Source organism: Pristiophorus japonicus, chromosome 1, assembly GCF_044704955.1.
Source record: "Pristiophorus japonicus isolate sPriJap1 chromosome 1, sPriJap1.hap1, whole genome shotgun sequence".
NCBI lineage: Eukaryota > Metazoa > Chordata > Chondrichthyes > Pristiophoridae > Pristiophorus > Pristiophorus japonicus.
The window spans coordinates 126463178-126485947 of record NC_091977.1 but is presented as its reverse complement, the minus strand read 5'-3'; the positions used below and the strand labels follow the sequence as shown (position 1 = coordinate 126485947).

The 22770-nt window shown below is 44.9% G+C and overlaps 1 protein-coding gene across 2 annotated transcripts in view; it reads right to left on the bottom strand.

Moving 5' to 3' along the window:
* LOC139265683 (AN1-type zinc finger protein 5-like) overlaps positions 1–20852 on the bottom strand; it is a 29889-nt gene extending 9037 nt beyond the window's left edge. The window contains exons 1-4 of one of the 2 annotated variants that reach the window (XM_070882928.1): positions 20027–20852; positions 11006–11165; positions 6147–6243; positions 4524–4621 (exon numbers count right to left, since the gene is read on the bottom strand). In XM_070882928.1, the coding sequence (XP_070739029.1) occupies positions 4524–4621; positions 6147–6243; positions 11006–11156 (346 nt within the window). In that variant the 5' untranslated portion in view covers positions 11157–11165; positions 20027–20852. The remainder of the gene's footprint in view (positions 1–4523; positions 4622–6146; positions 6244–11005; positions 11166–20026) is intronic. The other variant, XM_070882917.1, reaches the window with a different exon arrangement.
* Positions 20853–22770: the final 1918 nt, after the last annotated feature.

Below are 22770 nucleotides of genomic sequence, written 5' to 3'. Positions count from 1 at the left end.
AAAGAAGCCATTGTTGGATATTCTCTGGCTATGATTCGGTAATTAAGATTGGAATCAAGTGATAGCAGTCCCACTGAGCTGGCCAATGGAAGAGAGGTCAAGGGCAACAGGGATAATGCAACCAATCACAGAATGTTAGTTGGGTGATCAGGGAATGGGACTGAGGAAGGAGACAAGTCATGGTCCAAGATAAGCTTAGAGTGAGCTGGGGGGGGGGGGAAGAAAGAGGGATGCAACAGAAACCATGAGCACGGGGGAGGGGGGAAAGAGGGATGCAACAGAAACCATGAGCATGGGGGAGGGGAGGGGAGGGGAGGGGGGGGAAGAAGCTGTTGAATAGATAGATGGCTGCTATTTTGTTGACAAATAAATCCACAAGCTCCTCACACACTTGGTAGGTGAAGGAGGGAGGGGGATAGGGGAAGAGGGATTCAAGGAAGCAGATGGTTAAGCTACTGGTGTGCCAAGTACACATTCTAGCCCCTTGGAATTCAATACACTTGTCAATGCAAATTTTAACTTAAGTTTTGGTAGTTGATTTTAAATATTTCTAGTGCACACTACTGTTCTATTTAAATTTTGAGTCAGTGGAGTAAGAGTTCTGCACACGTTTAACTATGTATGTGCAGAACTGCAGTTCCGCCTCAGACTTATAGCTGCACTATAAATATGCCAGCCAGTGAGATTGCTGCAGTAAGTTCTGGGACTGCATTATTAAAAATTACATACAATTACATTGGGCTTTAAGCTTAAAAAAAAGGGGGGGGGAAGAGAAAGGGGAGGGAAGAAAATCAAATAAGGATAAATTTATGCCTAAAGAGAAAAAATGTCAAGGCTGTAGAGCAGTCTAGTAATTTAGTGACTACGATCACATCCAGGATAAAATGTAAAAAGAGTTAAAATTAAAAAAGGTGCTATATCTAAATTCAGAAAGCATTCATAACAAGATAGATGAATTAATAGCACAGAGATAAATAGGTTGATCTAGTAGCCATCATTGGAGATGTGGTTGCAGGGTGACCAAGGTTGGGAACTAAATATTCTAGGGTACTGGACTTTGAGAAAAAAATATGCAAAATGGAAAATCGCAGGGGGGTAGGGGAAGGAGGGGTTAGCCCGATAATGAAGGATGAGATAAAGCCAGGAGAGAAAGGATCTTAGCCCAGAAAATCAGGATGTAGAATCAGTATGGGTGGAGCTAAGAAATAACAAACAGTAGAACACACTGGTGGGAATAGTATATAGGCTCCCCAATAGTTAGGTGTTGGGCAGAGTAGAAATCAGGTAATTAGAAGAGCATGTACCAAGGGTGATGCAATAATCGTGGGTGGCTTGAATTTTCATACAGAATGGACAAATCAAATTGGCAAAAGTAGTTTGGACAATGAGTTCATGGAATACATTCAAGACAGTTTTCTAGAACAATATGTTGAGAATCCAACTACGGTACAGGTTAATTAGATCTAGTATTTTGTAATGAGACAGGGTTAATTAGTAATCAGAGTAAAGGATCCTCCGGGCAAAAGTGATCATATGATGAAATTTCAGAGTTTGAGGCAGTGAAGTCGGAAACTAGAGTCTTAAAATGTAAACAAATCCAATTACAAAGATACGAGGGACGAGTTGGCTACAGTAGATTGGGAAATTAGATTAAATGATAATGATGGTAGAGAAGCAATGGCAAACATTTAAAGAAATCATTCATAATTCTTAAATATACATGACCCCAACAAATAAAAACTCCATAGGAAAGTTTATTCATGCATGGGATGTGGGAGTCACTGACAAGGTCAGAATTTATTGCCCATCCCGAATTGCCCTCGAGAAGGTGGTGGTAAGCCACCGTCTTAAACTACTGCAGTGCTGTTAAGGAGTTCCAGGATTTTGACCCAGTGACAATGAAGGACGGTGATATATTTCCAAGTCAGGATGGTGTGTGAGACTTGGAGGTGGTGATGTTCTCATACACCTGCTGCCCTTGTTCTTCAGGCGATAGAGGTTGTTGTTTTGGGAGATGCTGTCAAAGAAGCCTTGGCGAGTTGCTGCAGCGCATCTTGTAGATGATACACACTGTAGCCAGTGTACCGGTGGAGGAGAGAGTGAATGTTTACGGTGGTGGAGTGCCAATGAAGTGGGCTGCTTTGTCCTGGATGGTGTCGAGCCTCCCGAGTGTTGTTGGAGCTGCACTCATCCAGGCAAGTGGAGAGTATTCCACCACACCCCTGACTTGTGCCTTGTAGATGGTGGAAAGGCTTTGGGGAGCCAGCTGGCGAGTCGCTCGCTGCAGAAAACCCAGCCTGACCTGCTCTTGGAGTCACAGTATTTACGTAGCTGGTCCAATTAAGCTTCTGGTCAATGGTGACCACCAGAATATTGATGGTGGTGGATTAGGTGATGGCAATGCCACTGAATGTCAGGGGAGGGGGTTAGACTTTCTCATTGGAGATGGTCATTTCCTGGCACTTGTGTGGTGCAAATGTAGTATATTTGGATTTCAAAAGGCATTTGACAAGGTGCCACACTAGATTAGGGCTCATGGGATAGGGTGTAATATTAGCTTGGATTGAGGACAGAAATCAGAGTAGGAATAAGTGGTTTATTGTCAGGTTGGCAGGCTGTAATTAATGGAGTACTGCAAGGATCAGTGCTTCCGCCTCAGCTATTTACAATCTATATCATTCTCTCAGATGAGGGGACCAAGTTTGCTGACGAGACAAAGCTAGATGGGAAAATAAGCTGAGGGGACGACGTAGAGGCTTCAAAAGGAAGAGACAGGTTGAGTGGGCAAAAAGGTGGCAGATGGAATATAATAATGTGGACAAATGCAAAATTGTCCACTTTGGTAGGTAGAATGGAAAAGCAGCTTTATTTATTTAGTAAAATGAGAAATGTTGGGTGTCCAGAGAGATCTGGGTGTCCTTGTACACAAATCACAGAAAGTGAATATGCAGGTAAAGCTAATGGTATGTTAGCCTTTATTGCAATGGGGCTGGAGTAGAAGAGTAATTATCTAGGGCTTTGGAGAGACCACACCTTCAATTTCCCTCACAATTTCCTGACTAATAAGGATTTCCTTCAGTTCCTCCTTTTCGCTAGACCCTCAAACCCCTAGTATTTCCGGAAGGTTATTTATGTCTTCCTTAAATGAAGACAGATCCAAAGTATTTATTCAATTGGTCTGCCATTTCTTTGTTCCATTATAAATTCACCTGATTCTGACTGCAAGGGACCTACATTTGTCTTCACTAATCTTTTTCTCTTCACATATCTATAGAAACTTTAGTTTTTATGTTCCCTGCAAGCTTACTGTCATACTCTATTTTCCCCCTCCTAATTAAATCCTTTGTCCTCCCCTGTTGAATTCTAAATTTCTTCCAGTCCTCAGGTTTGCTGCTTTTTCTGGCCAATTTATATACCTCTTCCTTGGATTTAACACTATCCCTAATTTCCCTTGTTAGCCATGGTTGAGCTACCTTCCCCGTTTTATTTTTACTCCAGACAGGAATGTACAATTGGGTGGAACTTACTAAAAGTTAGACAGAGGCTGTGGGTTGGGCCTCGGGAAGGGGAACAAACACGAAATAATTCTCAAAATAAATTCAGGATCTTTTACACAATCGTTGAAAAAGAAAAACTTTTAACTTACCTTTTTTTGCAGGGCTTCATACCTACTATCCATCTCCAGCATTTTTTTTTTTTTTTTAAATAAAAAAAATTTACCTACAGGTCACTGTTGGGACAAAATTCAGGCCAGTGTTTGGACGGGGCTCCGCAGCGGTCTTTCGAAACCGCCGGAACTGTTTTGAAATTTCTGCGGGGCGGGTTTTCCACCCAAACCAGGCAGTGATGCCATGGGGAAAAAAAATACGAGCCCTAGGTCTTTAATCTTTGTTTAGCAGTAATAATGCAGTTAAACCCCCTTTGGATCTAACTTTTAGTGGGGAATTTAACAGCCTTCTTACTGTGGAAGAGCCAAAGTTTGTCAGTTTCCCCGATTTGGATGATAGATTGCCAGCTCTGTGCGTTTGGGGACACAACGCAGCCTGTTTCGGAGCGATCAATGACAGACCACAACTTCCAGGTTTTCTGCATGTGCTCGTGTCAAATGCCAACATTGCAGTCAGTTTCAAAGATGGAATGACGGCGAATGCTGCCAGTTCATCATCCCGACTGCAAATTCCAGGCCAGTGTATCTGGATCATTTCCCCTAATAAACTGTACAAGACTATTCCTGTACCAAGGCCGGAGACTAAAATACATTCCCATCATATCTGGAACACAAAAATACACCATCTACGCTTAAGAGTAGTATTACTAAAACAATTAGCTTTAGGCAACAATGCTGCCGACTAAAGAACACAAATGATTTGCTTTACAGGAAAGCAGTTGAAGTGCCCCCAAACCTGGTATTTATTGAACATCTGTTTAATCCTCAAGTTATTTAGTATAATAAATTGTTGAATGCATTATACCAAGTAATATGATTTTGATTCTGGGAAAGTGTTCAAAACTTTGAAGCATACCTGGCTCCACTACCTCAACTTCTGTCTCTTTTTCCTCTCTGGAAATACTCATTTCAGTCATCTGCTGTGTCACAGGCAAAGCTGATCCAGACATACTTCTGCCAAGTACACAAAAAATGCATCTTTTGTCAGTTCTCATTGGAGATTATCTCGCAAGGAAAAAAATTCACAAACTCTTAATTCTACACAAGGAATACTAATGAATGGTACAGTTGGTAACGAGCATGCATAAAACTCTGACTGACCCAAAGACATCTTATGACAACCTGCCTGCCCTCGAGTCGCTTTTTTGTGCAAGTTTGAGTCACCATCAGGGCATTGAGAATGTGATTAACGAACCAGACTATAGCCTCTTCAGATCTTTCTATTGTTACCAAAATTTGTTCAGTATAGGACATAACTGTTTTTAGGTAGGGCATATATTCTTGAGACCTGTGTGTCCAGTTTAAGATTTAACACTTAAGTCAATGGCAATGATGCAACACATGAAAGTGGTATTCTCAGTATAGAAGTAGATCCAGCTTTAAGCAGGACATTCAATTTTACAGAGTGCAACATAATCTTGGATATTGCCACACAGACCATCTTGGGTTTTTCAAATATTACATGCCCAAGACCTTGCACTAAATACATTATAATCTTTTAAGCTGAATACACAAACTTCCAGCTTTCTGTAGCTGCACACCTCCAAAAATCAGTTGCTACAGGGTCATTTTCCATTGTTGCTTTAGTTTTCTGAAATTAATTCACTCCAGATAGGCCAACTGCCATTTTTCAAATAGAAACAAAACCAATAGTTTTAAGATTAGTTAAAAAAATAAGCTATACTTACAGGGTCACTTGCATTTCAATTGATGTAGTACCATCAATGCAACTGTATACACATCCAAGTCACCCATGACAATTACTACTTTAACACCTTAGTTATAATAAACAAAGAGATTGAAGTGGGGGAAACTAAGTGACAAGCTAATTCAGTTTTTAACTTCTGTATGATGGGTTTTTAAACATAGTTCACTTGCTACAAGACTGCGGTACAGAATATTTAATATGTATCCATCTGATTCCTGGTAACCAAGAGCCCTTAGCATTAGACTAGCAATTTCACTTAAAGGTTTTAAAAACAGGAGACATGAGAAATGCTCTGATTCACTATTACAAGTGCACACTGGGGTTGCAGCCAAGTAGGAGCTTTATTTGAATCCCAAACTTGCACAGTGGATCATAGTATCAAACAAGTCAGGAACAGAGTATGACTTGACACAGATCTGCAATATTACTGAATTTAGAATTTCATTGGATGAACTGAAGTTACATGGACATTAATTTTAGTCATACAGTCTCAATGCCAGATCACTTTCAAACAGTCCAGTTATCCCAACAGGAAAATAGTTTTCATTAACTTCCCAATCTCTTGCAAAAGAAATGAGGCTAAAAATGTGTACAAGATCACACAAGTCAAATTTAACAAATGTCACGATGTACTGCAAGCCTCGTCTATTATACATACTGAAGTTTTATTCCCCCCACAACCACCACAGAAAAGGGAATTTATAATTAGTACAAGGCTCACACAATGGCAGAGTAGACAGTCTGGAATGATATTGATTTATATAAACTTACTTCGTTTTGACAGTTACATTGATAGAGGCACCTTCAGATTTAAAGCTTTCCGTTCGCTGGACTTCAGCAAAGTCTGAGCTGGAATTACTTGCTGCACCTAAAAATTGAGAATGAATGTCAGTAGCTGTCCTTATTTTCTTATCACAGCTAATCCAAGTATGAAAATAAATCTTTTTTTGCCTGAACTCCAAACTCTAACTGTGCTGAACAAATTCACAAGATCAGCTCAGTTGGTATTCTGAAAGAGAGAAGAAACAGTCTTCAACTGAGCTGATCTTGTGAATTTCTTCTTATGAAGCAGTTTTATAAATGGAAGCAAGGGTTTTTTTTTGGGGGGGGGGGGGGGGGGGGGGAAAGAAAGAGACGCATACACCCGCATTCTGATGAAAGATCACCCTTTTTATGGGATGTGGGCATCACTGGCAAGGCCAGCATTTATTACCCATTCCCAATTACCCTCAAAGGTGGTGGTGAACCGCTGCACTCCGTGTGGTGAAGACACTCCCACAGTTCTGTTATGTTCTGTTGACAGCAACAATGAAGGAATGGTGATATATTTCCATGTCAGGTTTGGTATGCAACTTGGATGGGGAACTTGCAGGTGATGGTGTTCCCATGTGCCTCCTGCCCTTCTAGGTGAGAGATCACAGGCTTGGGAGGTGCTGCCGAAGTCGTCGTGGCAAGTTGCTACAGTGTATCTTATAGATAGCACACATTGCAGCCACTGTGCCCCGGTGGAGGAGAGAATGACTGTTTAAGGTGATGGATGGGGTGCCAAACAGGCTGCTTTGTCCTGGATGGTGTTGAGCTTGTTGGAGTTGCTCTCATCCAGGCAAATGGAGAGCATTCCATCACACTCCTGACTTGTGCCTTGTAGATGGCGGAAAGGCTTTGGGGAGTCAAGCGGTGAAACATTCGCCGCAGAATATCTAGCCTCTGACCTGCTCTTGTAGCCACAGTATTTATGTGGCTGGTCCAGTTAAGTTTCCGGTCAATGGTGACCCCCAGGATGTTGAAGGCGAAGGTAATGCCGTTGAATGTCAAGGAGCAGCGGTTAGACTCTCTCTTGTTGGAGATAAGTCATTGCCTGGCACTTAAGTGGCACAAATGTAACTTGCCACTTATCAGCCCAAGCCTGAATGTCGACCAGGTCTTGCTGTATGCAGGCATGGGCTGCTTCATTATCTGGAGCTGTAAATGGCACTGAACACTGCAGTCATCAGCGAACACCCCACTGCTGACCTTTGATGAAGCAGCTGATGATGGTTGGGCCTAGGACACTGCCCCAACGTACTGGGGCGGTGATGATTGACCTCCAATCACCACAAGTGTTCTTTGTGCTAGGATGACTCCATCCAGTGGAGTGTTCCCCCCTGATTCTCATTGACTTCAGTTTTACGACAGCTCTTTGATGCCACACTCAGTCAAATGCTGCCTTGATGTCAAGGGCAGTTACCCTCACCTCGCCTCTGTAATTCAGCTCTTTTGTCCATGTTTGGAACAAGGCTATTCCGAGGTTTGGAGCAGAGTGGTCCTGACAGAACCCAAAACACTAACTGTTTCTCTCCACAGATGCTGCCTGACCTGCTGAGTTTTTCCAGCATTTTCTGGTTTATTTCTAGCATCCGCAGTATTTTGCGGTACATAATTTCACCCTTTCTTATAAAATCACATTTGAAAACCAAGATTTTTGCCTGGTTACTGCAGATAACTTAATTTGATAAGGGACACCCATTTAAAAAGCATCTGAAAGAAGTGTCCTATGCATAAACCTATTTAGGAATTATAAAAATGGATAAGACTTCCATAAACATTGTTAGATTCTTCCCTGCCGTGGTAAGGTGAACTCTTGCCACCTACTGAATTTTGGACTGGATGGCCCAGATTTATATAGTGCTGTATCCAGAAGCTTCTACACAAGAAAAATCAGGCACCAAATGTCTTAAAAGTCCCAAGGACAGAATTAATCATGATTTTGAAAGGCACGGATCAATCAAGGGCATTGCACAGATTTGTTAAGGGAAGGTCATGTCTGACTAATGATTGAATTTGAATTTCTTGAAGTAACAAAGGGGGTTGATGAGGGTAGTACATTTGACGTAGTCTACATGGATTTCAGCAAATGCTTTGATAAGGTCTTACATAAGACTGGTCAGAAAAGTAAAAGCCCATGGGATCCAAGGGAAAGTGGAAAGTTGGATGTAAAAATTGGCTTAGTGGCAGGAAACAAAGGGCAATGGTTGACGGATGTTTTTGCGACCAGAAAGCGGTTTCCAGTGGGGTTCCGCAATTCTCAGTACTAGGTACTTTGCTTTTTGTGGCATATATCGATGATTTAGACTTGAATGTAGGGGGCATGATTAAGAAGTTTGCAGATGATACAAAATTTGGCCATGTGGTTGATAATGAGGATGAAAGCTGTAGACTGCAGGAAGGTATCAATGGACTGGTCAGGTGGGCAGAAAAGTGGCAAATGGAATTCAATCCCGAGAAGTGTGAAGTGATGCATTTGGGGAGGGCTAATTAGGCAAGGGAATACACATTGAATGGTAGGATACTGAGAAGTATAGAGGAACAGAGGAACCTTGGAGTGCATGTCCACAGTTCACCGAAGGTAGCCGGACATGTAGATAAGGTGGTTAAGGGATACATTCCTTTATTAGCCGAGGTATCGAATAAATACAAGAGCATGGAGGTTATGCTTGAACTGTATAAAACACTAGTTAGGCCGCAGCTAGAGTACTGTGTACAGTTCTGATCACATTGCAGGAAAAATGTGATTGCACGAGAGAGGATAGAGAGGAGACTTAAAAGGATGTTTCCAGGACTAGAGAATTTTAGCTATAAGGAAAGATTGCATAGGCTGGGGTTATTTTCTTTGGAACAGAGGAGAGACTTGATTTGAGATGTACAGAATTGAGGGATCTAGATAGTTCCTTCCAAGTGACTCTACTTCCCCTAGCAGAGAAGGCAATAATCGGGGGGGGGGGGGGGGGGGGGGAAAGGGGAATAGATTTTAAGTAATTGGTAGAAGGAGTGGAGGGTAGCCAATGTAACCCCACTTTTAAAAAAAAAAGGAGGGAAAACAGAGAATTATAGACCGGTCAGCCTGACATCGGTAGTGGGTAAAATGATTGAATCAATTATTAAGGATGCCACAGCAGCGCATTTGGAAAGAGGTGACATGATACGTCCAAGTCAGCATGAATTTGTGAAAGGGAAATCATGCTTGACAAATCTTCAGGAATTTTTTGAGGATGTTTCCAGTAGAGTGGACAAGGGGGAACCAGTTGATGTGGTATATTTGGAATTTCAGAAGGCTTTCGACAAGGTCCGACACAAGAGATTAATGTGCAAAGTTAAAGCACATGGGATTGGGGGGTAGTGAGCCGACATGGATTGAGAACTGGTTGGCAGACAGGAAGCAAAGAGTAGGAGTAAATGGGTACTTTTCAGAATGGCAGGCAGTGACTAGTGGGGTACCGCAAGGTTTTGTGCTGGGGCCCCAGCTGTTTAAATTGTACATTAATGATTTAGACAAGGGGATTAAATGTAGTATCTCCAAATTTGTGGATGACACTAAGTTGGGTGGCAGTGTGAGCTGTGAGAAGGATGCTATGAGGCTGCAGAGTGACTTGGATAGGTTAGGTGAGTGGGCAAATGCATGGCAGGTGAAGTATAATGTGGATAAATGTGAGGTTATCCACTTTGGTGGTAAAAACAGAGAGACAGACTATTATCTGAATGGTGGCAGATTAGGAAAAGGGGAGGTGCAACGAGACCTGGGTGTCATGGTACATCAGTCATTGAAGGTTGGCATGCAGGTACAGCAGGCGGTTAAGAAAGCAAATGGCATGTTGGCCTTCATAGCGAGGGGATTTGAGTACAGGGGCAGGGAGGTGTTACTACAGTTGTACAGGGCCTTGGTGAGGCCACACCTAGAGTATTGTGTACAGTTTTGGTCTCCTAACTTGAGGAAGGACATTCTTGCTATTGAGGGAGTGCAGCGAAGGTTCACCAGACTGATTCCTGGGATGGCGGGACTGACATATCAAGAAAGACTGGATCAACTGGGCTTGTATTCACGAGTTCAGAAGAATGAGAGGGGGACCTCAAACGTTTAAAATTCTGACGGGTTTAGACAGGTTAGATGCAGGAAGAATGTTCCCAATGTTGGGGAAGTCCAGAACCAGGGGTCACAGTCTAAGGATACAGGGTAAGCCATTTAGGACCAAGATGAGGAGAAACTTCTTCACCCAGAGAGTGGTGAACCTGTGGAATTCTCTACCACAGAAAGTTGTTGAGGCCAATTCACTAAATATATTCAAAAAGGAGTTAGATGTAGTCCTTACTACTAGGGGGATCAAGGGGTATGGCGAGAAAGCAGGAATGGGGTACTGAAGTTGCATGTTCAGCCATGAACTCATTGAATGGTGGTGCAGGCTCGAAGGGCCGAATGGCCTACTCCTGCACCTATTTTCTATGTTTCTATGATTAGAGGACAGTTGAGAAAGTATTTCACCTAGGAGGGTGGTGGGGATCTGGAGCTGTGTGTGAAAGGATGGTAATGGCAGAAACTCTCATCACATTTACAAAGTACTTGGTTATGCACTTGAAGCTACGGACCAAGAGCTTGAAATTCAGATTATGCGCAAGTTATTTTTGGGCCAGCACAGACATGATGGCCTCCTTCTGTGCCATAACTTTCTATGATTCTATGAACTCAAGCTTGATCCCAATCCTCATCTTCCTCAATTTCCCAACCTGTCCAGTCTTTGGAGCTGGCAACAATATTCGGGTGACCTAGGAAATAGCATGTATGATGTTTGGGAGGGGAAGAAAATCACAAATTCTCCTACCCATAGGACTCATTCGGCCACCACTTTGCTGTCTTTGTAGGTGTTCCTTGTAGCACACTGAACACATTCCATTTGTCCGAGGATTTCCATAAAACCCACAGCCAGTAGTGCACAGCATAGGCACTTGAGTTTGATTGGTTTCTTGAGCCATACTTGTATACTGTGTGGACAAGGAAAAGCACATTAAACATTGGGGTTTGTCAGCAACAGTTATTAAATGTCATCTTGAGAAATGCTTCAAGGCTTTCTGATAGGTGAAAATATGAACACATGCAAGTTCAAAAAAATCTTGCATACAAGCTTCAAATCTTACAGCAATAGAACTGAATCACTATGTAATAGCATGCAATATTTTAGATCTTTTTCAAATCTCATTTTAATATATGCACTGTATAAAAGTCAAAAATGCCTCACAGGAGCTGGTTCAGGTCATTATAGTTATTTCAGAATATATGCGACTACATGGAAGTATACCATACACTTCAAATGTCACTTCTGTAATGCTCCTGAATCACATTTTATTGATTGGCTCAAAGTAAAGCAGCAGCATATCAGAATTGAGGATGTAGGCAACATTAGAAATCAAAATCAAAGATGACTGCTAGCAAACTGCCAGTGAAACATTAACTTAAGAAAAGCAATAAAAATTACCCGTTATTTATTTCCCTCAAGTTTTTCTTGCCCAAAGTTTTAAATGAAAGCCACAAGTCACATAACGTAATTAAAATGTACCCACCAAGTACTCTTCATTAAAGCTTTGGCGACTCCCCAAATGCCTAGGCTTGGACTTGATATTTTCCCCCCCCCAGAGCCTCAATTATTTAGCTGAGCATGCGCAGTGTGCAGAATCTCCCAAGATGCATCAGAAGCATTTAGTCAGCTCAACTGTTATGTTTACTTCAGCTCCCAGCAGTATCTGGCTGGTTATTTTGAAAAATTGAAGAAAAGCCATAGGACAAAGATTCTAAGCTTATAATTGAGCTGACTGAAGAGATTTGCTTCAAATACAAAGCTGTACTCTTTGCACAACTGTTGTAACTAGTGTTGAAATTCTAAATATTCAACTTAATTTTTTCAAATTGTGCCTGTTCACACTATAAACTTGTTTTTGAAAATGATGTCACTACAAACCAATAAATTTGAATAGATGCTCAACTAAAAAGTTATTCATGCTTTTCTTCATAAAGTGTCACACTTGCAATTCCTCATCCTAGTTCAAATTATTTTCTCAAATAAGTTTGTTAGAAATGTAAACATTGTAAACGTTGCCCTGAACCAACATCTTTCTCTAATCTCCTATCATGCCCTCTGCAACTGGTCTACAATACCCACCATCCCACACTCAACTCATATTCCCATTAAACCACTGACCACCCAACATTCCCTTCTGGCCTCCGTGCTAGCTGCTATTGCAAACCGTCCCAAACCACCCCCCCCCCCACCCCCGTGGCTTCTCTTCCTGCCCTTGCATTGTTGCCTCTGCAATCACACAAGGATGCATCCCTGGCCTTTCCTGCATCTCTACATGCTGCCCATAGGTCGTAAAAGATACACATGGAGTTCCACAGGTACGTTGACAACATCCAGCTCTACCTCACCTCCGCTGACCCTGCAACTGCCTGTTGCCAGCCTGCTCGTCAGACATCCGGTCCTGGATGAGTTGCAAATTCCTCCAATTAAACATTAGGAAGGCTAAACCCATCATCTTCAGCCCCGCCAAAACCTCTGTTCCATCGCTACTGATTCCCTCCCCAGCCACTGTCTTGGCTTAACTATTGTTCACAACATCAATGTCCCATTTGACCGTGTGCCGAGATCCCAACCGCATAAAAAAATAGGTGCAGGAGTAGGCCATTCGAGCCTGCACCACCATTCAATAAAATCAAGGCTGATCATCCACCTCAGTACCTCTTTCCTGCGTTCTCTCCATACCCCTTGATATGAATTTAATATGCACATAGATTGGGCTAGCCAAACTGGAAGCAATACGGTGGAGGAGGATTTCCTGGAGTGCATAAGGGATGGTTTTCTAGACCAATATGTCGGTAGGAACCAACTAGGGGGGAGGCCATCTTAGACTGGGTGTTGTGTAATGAGAGAGGATTAATTAACAATCTCATTGTGCAAGGCCCCTTGGGGAAGAGTGACCATAATATGGTGGAATTCTGCATTAGGATGGAGAATGAAACAGTTAATTCAGAGACCATGGTCCAGAACTTAAAGAAGGGTAACTTTGAAGGTATGAGGCGTGAATTGGCTAAGATAGATTGGCGAATGATACTTAAGGGGTTGACTGTGGATGGGCAATGGCAGACATTTAGAGACCGCATGGATGAATTACAACAATTGTACATTCCTGTCTGGCGTAAAAATAAAAAAGGGAAGGTGGCTTAACCGTGGCTATCTAGGGAAATCAGGGATAGTATTAAAGCCAAGGAAGTGGCATACAAATTGGCCAGAAATAGCAGCGAACCTGGGGACTGGGAGAAATTTAGAACTCAGCAGAGGAGGACAAAGGGTTTGATTAGGGCAGGGAAAATGGAGTACGAGAAGAAGCTTGCAGGGAACATTAAGGCGGATTGCAAAAGTTTCTATAGGTATGTAAAGAGAAAAAGGTTAGTAAAGACAAATGTAGGTCCCCTGCAGTCAGAATCAGGGGAAGTCATAACGGGGAACAAAGAAATGGCAGACCAATTGAACAAGTACTTTGGTTCAGTATTCACTAAGGAGGACACAAACAACCTTCCGGATATAAAAGGGGTCAGAGGGTCTAGTAAGGAGGAGGAACTGAGGGAAATCTTTATTAGTCGGGAAATTGTGTTGGGGAAATTGATGGGATTGAAGGCCGATAAATCCCCAGGGCCTGATGGACTGCATCCCAGAGTACTTGAGGTGGCCTTGGAAATAGCAGATGCATTGATTTTCCAACATTCCATTGACTCTGGATCAGTTCCTATCGAATGGAGGGTAGCCAATGTAACCCCACTTTTTAAAAAAGGAGGGAGAGAGAAAGCAGGGAATTATAGACCGGTCAGCCTGACCTCAGTAGTGGGTAAAATGATGGAATCAATTATTAAGGATGTCATAGCAGCGCATTTGGAAAATGGTGACATGATAGGTCCAAGTCAGCATGGATGTGTGAAAGGGAGATCATGCTTGACAAATCTTCTGGAATTTTTTGAGGATGTTTCCAGTAAAGTGGACAAAGGAGAACCAGTTGATGTGGTATATTTGGACTTTCAGAAGGCTTTCGACAAGGTCCCACACAGGAGATTAATGTGCAAAGTTAAAGCACATGGGATTGGGGGTAGTGTGCTGACGTGGATTGAGAACTGGTTGTCAGACAGGAAGCAAAGAGTAGGAGTAAATGGGTACTTTTCAGAATGGCAGGCAGTGACTAGTGGGGTACCGCAAGGTTCTGTGCTGGGGCCCCAGCTGTTTACATTGTACATTAATGATTTAGACGAGGAGATTAAATGTAGTATCTCCAAATTTGCGGATGACACTAAGTTGGGTGGCAGTGTGAGCTGCGAGAAGGATGCTATGAGGCTGCAGAGTGACTTGGATAGGTTAGGTGAGTGGGCAAATGCGTGGCAGATGAAGTATAATGTGGATAAATGTGAGGTTATCCACTTTGGTGGTAAAAACAGAGAGACAGACTATTATCTGAATGGTGACAGGTTAGGAAGGGGGAAGGTGCAGCGAGACCTGGGTGTCATGGTACATCAGTCATTGAAGGTTGGCATGCAGGTACAGCAGGCGGTTAAGAAAGCAAATGACATGTTGGCCTTCATAGCAAGGGGATTTGAGTACAGGGGCAGGGAGGTGTTGCTACAGTTGTATAGGGCCTTGGTGAGGCCACACCTGGAGTATTGTGTACAGTTTTGGTCTCCTAACTTGAGGAAGGACGTTCTTGCTATTGGAGTGCAGCGAAGATTCACCAGACTGATTCCCGGATGGTGGGACTGACCTATCAAGAAAGACTGGATCAACTGGGCTTGTATTCACTGGAGTTCAGAAGAGTGAGAGGGGACCTCATAGAAACGTTTAAAATTCTGACGGGTTTGGACAGGTTAGATGCAGGAAGAATGTTCCCAATGTTGGGGAAGTCCAGAACCAGGGGTCACAGTCTAAGGATAAGGGGTAAGCCATTTAGGACCGAGATGAGGAGAAACTTCTTCACCCAGAGAGTGGTGAACCTGTGGAATTCTCTACCACAGAAAGTAGTTGAGGCCAATTCACTAAATATATTCAAAAGGGAGTTAGATGAAGTCCTTACTACTCGGGGGTCAAGGGGTATGGCGAGAAAGCAGGAAGGGGGTACTGAAGTTTCATGTTCAGCCATGAACTCATTGAATGGCGGTGCAGGCTAGAAGGGCTGAATGGCCTGCTCCTGCACCTATTTTCTATGTTTCTATGATCCTTTTAGCCGTAAGGGCCATATCTAACTCCCTCTTGAATATATCCAATGAACTGGCATCAACAACTCTGTGGTAGGGAATTCCACACGTTAACATCTCGAGTGAAGAAGTTTCTCCTCATCGCAGTCCTAAATGGCTTGCCCCTTATCCTTAGACTGTGTCCCCTGGTTCTGGACTTCCCCAACATCGGGAACATTCTTCCCGCATCTAACCTGTCCAGTCCCGTCCCGTCCCGTCAGAATTTTATATGTTTCTATGAGATCCCCTCTCGTCCTTCTAAACTCCAGTGAATACAGGCCAAGTTGATCCAGTCTCTCATGTCAGTCCTGCCATCCCAGGAATCAGTCTGGTGAACCTTTGCTGCACTCTCAATAGCAAGAACGTCCTTCCTCAGATTAGGAGACCAAAACTGAACACAATATTCCAGGTGAGGCCTCACTAAGGCCCTGTACAACTGCAGTAAGACCTCCCTGATCCTATACTCAAATCTCCTAGCTATGAAGGCCAACATACCATTTGCTTTCTTCACCGCCTGCTGTACCGGCATGCCAACTTTCAATGACTGATGTACCGTGACACCCAGGTCTCATTGCACCTCCCTTTTTCTTTATCTGCCACCATTCAGATAATATTCTGCTTTCGTGCTTTTGCCACCAAAGTGGATAACCTCACATTTATCCACATTATACTGCATCTGCCATGCGTTTGCCCACTCACCTAACCTGTCCAAGTCACGCCTGCAACCTCTTAGCGTACTCCTCAGCTCTACCGCCACCCAGCTTAGTGTCATCTGCAAACTTGGAGATATTACACTCAATTCCGTCATCTAAATCGTTAGTGTACATTGTAAATAGCTGGGGTCCCAGCACTGAGCCCTGCGGCACCCCACTAGGCACTGCCTGTCATTCTGACTCTGCTTCCTGTATTGAAGCACTGACCACACTCAATCAGCTTCGCTGGGCAGGCCACATACGACTAAGCAAATGCTTTATGCGGAACTCCTTCGTGATAAACGAGCCAAAGGAGGACAGCGGAAACGTTATAAGGACACCCTCAAAGCCTCCCTGGTAAAGTGCGACATCACCACTGACACCTGGGAGACCCTGGCCGAAGACTGCCCAAGGTGGAGAAAGTGCATCCGGGAGGGTGTTGAGCTCTTGAGTCTCAACGCAGAGCGTGAAGTGGCCAAGCACAGGCAGCAGAAGGAGCGCACAGCAAACCAGCCCCACCGACCCCTTCCCTCAACGAATGTCTGTCCCACCTGTAACAAGGTCTGTAGCTCTTGTATTATAGACTGTTCAGCCATCAAAGAACTCACTTATGGAGTGAAAGCAAGTCCTCCTCGATTCCAAGGGACTGCCTCTGACTGACTGAAATCAATCTGGAAGGGTATGGCCATGGCCACCAGATTACCATTGCAGAATAAATCAAGGTCTTTTTGTATTAGGTGAGGCTCAGAATTTTACATCTGTCTTTTTTTGATGGAGTGGGAGAAAAAAAAAATCATATTTTGTAATTCTGTCCATTTTCCATGAAGACCACACGGAAATACCATTAGCCACAATCAATGCATGTACAAGACTTAAGGCTACATTACCTTTTCTCAATCAAGTGGTGGTTCTAACTTATTGCAAATAAGTGGACCAATATGCAACTGCAGTAGCAATACTGCCAAAGCTTTATGCTTCCAAGGCCCATCAATTTTTGAACCCTCAATTCCTAATCGATAAATTTGGGTAATTGGCCACATATTGTAACATGACAATATATAGCTACAAACAACCCATTATGTACAAGGTACACAACAGTCAGTCAATACTGACAATCAAAATGTAGATTTGCAATACTAAGTAACTGTAGCCAGTGTCCTTTTTTTGGAATTTAGTTTCAATATGCAAATATTTGACTCCGTTCAATCAGATAATTGATTGTGAAATTGTCTCGTGACATGATATGGGATCATACAAGTTACGACCCAATAGAAAACCAAATGTTTCAGCACCCAATTTTCTTGTCCACCTCCCCCACAGAGCTCTCCGACAGGTCATGTTGACTTCAGCTGTTTTGTATGTAGATGACAGCATTAGTCACTGAAACAGTTGTTTTGCTGGAGGACAGAGAAAGCAAGATTTAAAAAAAAATGCAGTTTGACCCCCAAAAAAGTAGGAAGGGCCATAATTATCTATATTTAAAAAGCTATGATAGTCTGATGATTTACTGCTTCCAGGATGACTAAATCCTCAAACCACAAAGTTAGCTTCACTATACTATATCTACCAAACCTTTAATACTAGCATTTGAGGAAAACAAGGATTAAATTTCTAAGGCGATTTTACAGCAATACATGCCATCACAAAAAAATAAATCTAGGCTGACAATCCAGTGCAGTGCTGAGGGAGTGCTGTACTATCAGAGGTAGTGTCTTTCGGATGAGACGTTAAACCAAGGCACCATCTGCTCTCTCAAGTGGACGCAAAAGATCCCTATTTCAAAGAACAGGGGAGTTAGCCCCCGGTGTCCTTGTCAATATTTATCCCTCAATCAACATAACAAAAACAGATTATCTGGTCATTATCACATTGCTGTTTGTGGGAGCCTGCTTGTGCGCAAATTGGCTGCCGAGTTTCCTACATTACAACAGTGACTACACTCCAAGAGTACCCCATTGGCTGTAAAGTGCTTGGAGACGTCCAGTGGTTGTGAAAGGTACTATATAAATCGAAGTCTTTCTTTCTCATTTGAAAATGGTAGTTAGGAGGAATTCCTCATACAAACCATCTGCCAAAAATGCAACTTGTGCTGGGAAAGTGTCAGTTTACTGTATTCAGCCCCATAACTTGATTTGGGCATAATGTCATCTGAAACATATTCAGACAACTTTGCCAAGAAAACCTACAGCACCTCAAACATGTATTGTTGTGTTACTCATCTTAATGGCCGACAACTGCTGACATACTGCTTTAGCAGTTGCAGTGTAATGACAATACAATTTTCCTTCAGAGCAGTAGTACAATCTTCTATGAAGTTATGACTCATTGTACAAAACCAGGCCCAAAATACCTGGGTAAAACAGGTGGCTGTACAACGTAAAAGTAGGTCATGTGATGTGAGCAAAGCAAGTGTTTTGCAATCTACTGCTTTAATTCAAGGTAACACACCCATTTTTAGAAATAACTACCACCAAGTCCAATCGAGTCAACAGCCAGTACATGACTTTCGTTTATATAGTGTTTAAGGACAAATATCTCATACACAAGAGGGATATCAACCTGTGGAAACAGCTTTCCAGTAACCAGACCACAGATGCAAGTACATGTAGATTGAACTTTTACCAATATCCCGATTAAATCAAAAGTGAGATTTAAAACAGTCACAATACCTAAATCCTGATTCTAAAATCCCACTTCTTTAAAAACCAAATTAATCCAAGCATATTACCCATCTCCACAAACAAATGTTGTGCAATTATCAATAAAGTTACTATTCAACAATCAAAACAAATTAAGAGTACTTTCATTCTCTCCCAACGTGCAGCAAAAAGAAACGAGTGTAATGAATATGGTGACACCGCTCCCATACCTATTAAAAAGGACAGTTAAGTATCCTCACATGGATCCCTACTGATAGCAATATTTTCAGGAGGATCATGTGGAGAAAGTATTCAATTCTACCCATCGCATGGCTGCAATGTGACTGCAATTGGTGGCACACACAAACAACTCTGGAAAACAGCTGTTAGTTGTACTTACTGTTACAGAACAACCAGCAACATAATTAAAAAAAAACACCAACGGGTGGGTTTGTGCATGTAAATATCACCCGCAGCTTAAAATACCTTTTCCATCATTCACAAGACACTTTCCATGATCTACTAGCGCTGTGGAAAGCAACTTCAAAATAATGTTTGTGCAGAACTATAGTATTTCCTAATCTGTTAGGCATTGAGGTGTTAAGCAAAGCAATTTCATTGCCCAATACATCACATGACGGATGTTATTTAAAATAGAAACATGTAGAACACACTCCAGTCAATCCAAATCAACACTTTCAGCAAATCGTCTGCTGCCCCACAGGTTTCTCTTCCTCCTCCTCCCAAAAACTGAGGGAAGGCGTGGATGTTGTTCCCGGCCTCAGTCCCACCGCCTGAGCCGGGATCCACCTGCCCAACCCACACATTTCGGACACACACACACACACACACAAAATATAACTTTTCCCCCCAAAATCTAAGAAAGAAGTTTCCCACCGTTTACTAAAACGAGCAACGTCACCGATTGACGATGGACGGACCACCGAGTGCTGCCCCCGCACGGAACACCAGAGCCCGGGGCCCAGCCCATCAACGTTCAACAGCGGCTCAAGGAGCCTCCAGCGGCCGAGCCCGGCTGGGTTGGGTCGGCTGACACTCCCTCCCTCCCGCCCGCCAGGCCGGGAGAAGTCCCGGGTTCTCGCTCACTGTGCACAGGCCCAAGCACTGGGCCCTCGCCAGCGACCCTCAGCCCGGCCGCGCCCCCGCCCGGCCTCTTCCAGAAGGCCCGAGGTGAGCGCAGGCCCGAGGCTCCAACCACCACGTTTCATTCGTCATTTCACCCAGGCTCACCGTGTCCAGCACCGCCGTCCGTGTCCCGGAGCCCAGCTCTCTCACCCTGACCCGCCGTATCCCTGGGCCCGGCTTTCTCACTCACTGACCCGCCGTATCCCTGGGCCCGGCTCTCTCACTCACTCACTCACTGACCCGCCGTATCCCTGGGCCCGGCTTTCTCACTCACTGACCCGCCGTATCCCTGGGCCCGGCTTTCTCACTCACTGACCCGCCGTATCCCTGGGCCCGGCTCTCTCACTCACTCACTCACTGACCCGCCGTATCCCTGGGCCCGGCTCTCTCACTCACTCACTCACTGACCCGCCGTATCCCTGGGCCCGGCTTTCTCACTCACTGACCCGCCGTATCCCTGGGCCCGGCTCTCTCACTCACTCACTCACTCACTGACCCGCCGTATCCCTGGGCCCGGCTTTCTCACTCACTGACCCGCCGTATCCCTGGGCCCGGCTCTCTCACTCACTGACCCGCCGTATCCCTGGGCCCGGCTCTCTCACTGACTGACCCGCCGTATCCCTGAGCCCGGCTCTCTCACTGACTGACCCGCCGTATCCCTGAGCCCGGCTCTCTCACTCACTGACTGACTGACCCGTCGTATCCCTGAGCCCGGCTCTCTACCTAAGCCCGGCTCTCTCACTCACCCTGACCCGCTGTATCCCTGAGCCCGGCTCTCTCTCTCACTCACTCACTCACTAACTAACTAACTGACTGACCCGCCGTATCCCTGAGCCCGACTCTCTCACTCACTGACCCGCCGTATCCCTGAGCCCGGCTCTCTCACTCACTGACCCGCTGTATCCCTGAGCCCGGCTCTCTCTCATTGGAGGAGCAAGCGCTCGCTGCTTCCTTCTTGAGTAAGAGGCGGGTGACGTCACAGAGAACCCCCGCAAGGCTGCGATTGTTGGCGGAGCGCGAGGCGCCGCGTGTTGTACCGCACTCTTCCAGGAAGAGCAGGTGTCCCGCGGAGAGCTGCCAGGGACACATGTGTACCCGGACAAACATAATCCGGCTTGTGTTTTTATGGGCCTGCTTTTTCCTTTAGATACTTGGCTTCAGTTTAATATTAGCCGACATAAAACTAAAACTGTCACCCTCCCCATCTTCACTCACATCTTCTGAGAGCCACACCACCTGACTTATCACTCATTCAGCCCTCCTTGCTCAAAACATAGTCAAATGCTACCTCTCGTCAAATGCTGCCCCAATGGTAGAACTGCAGTAAACACTCCGCTCCTTCGGTCCAATGTTCTCTACAAGGTTCAGAAATACACATCCCCCTCTCACTAATCATTGTTCAAATTCTTCCAATCCACTTTTCATCCTAACAATATAGGGACAGGGGTAGTTCAGCCCCTCCAGCTATTCAATTAGATCATGGCTGATCCGTCGCAAATCGTTGTAGCAGCTCCCTAGGGAGCTCCCCTGCTTATCAGCTCTGCGGCCCTCAACCTCCCCCCTCCCACTATCTAAACTTCCTCAAGCCCCAGTCCTCGTTCTAATAGATCCTAATAGGGGGTCTTAAAGACTTAAATCCCCACCCTAACCCTAACCCCGCGAATCCAAAAAGTTTGGGCCTACCTCAGGCCTTCTACCACACCGCACATCGGCGACTCCCGGCTGGACTTCCTGCGGCGACTCTACGCGACTTGAGCCTCCCGGCTGGACCTCCTGCATCGGCTGGACGTCTTGACGTGACCTGGACCCCCCCGGCTGGACCTCTTGTGGCAACTGGGTGGCTGGACCTGGCTATCGGGCCTCCACCTCCTCCCCCGGACCTCTCCTTCCCCACTGATGGCCTGGCCTCCTCTCCTCCTCCAGCAAGTGGTGAGTACAATGGCTGTGATCCCCCTGCTGCCCCATTCTGAGCCCCAGTGCATCGCTGGCCCCCTCAATGCCTGCCCCCAAACAAACCTTGGACCAACTACCGCCAAGAGTGCTACCCAACATCGAGCCTGCGGCCAACATCTCGCTATAGGCAACAAGGCTCATACAGCAGTGCCTGGTCTCCAGTCGTCCTGGACCCCCTTGCCACTGGACCAAGACCTTGCTCAGCCAAGCCCGTGTGGTAGCTGCCTTGCAACGATCACCCCACGTTAAAAGAAATCACGCACAGGCATCTTCCACTCCTCTAACATGAAGTTTGGGACCTGGAACGTCAGGACCCTCATGGACAACCCCAACAGCGACAGGCCAGAGCGCCGCCATAATTGCCCGGGAACTTAGATGCTTTGAGATCAACATTGCAACCCTAAGTGAGACCCGGAGGGCAGGGGAAGGCCAGCTCAAGGAACAAGGTGGAGGTTACACCTTCTTCTGGAAAGGGAAACCAGAGGTAGAACGCCACCTCCATGGAGTCGGCTTTGCCATCAAAAACGAGCTGGTCGACCACCTCAAAGACTCCCCCTGCGGGACTAACGAACGCCTCATGTCGCTTCGACTCATCCTATCCCGGAACCAGTGCGCTACAGTCATCAGTGCTTACGCCCCAACACTCGATGCAACAGATGAGGCCAAAGAGGGTTTTTACTCCAACCTCAAAAAATCCCTGACCTGCATCCCCGCGGGCGACAAACTGAGCCTCCTCAGCGACTTCAACGCCAGGGTCGGCAGGGACACAGACCTCTGGGGAGGCGTGATTGGTAGAGAGGGGGTAGGGAAAGCCAACTCCAGCGGTACCCTACTCCTGTAAAAATGTCTAGAGCATGAACTTGTCATCACCAACACCTTGTTCTGCCAGAGAGACA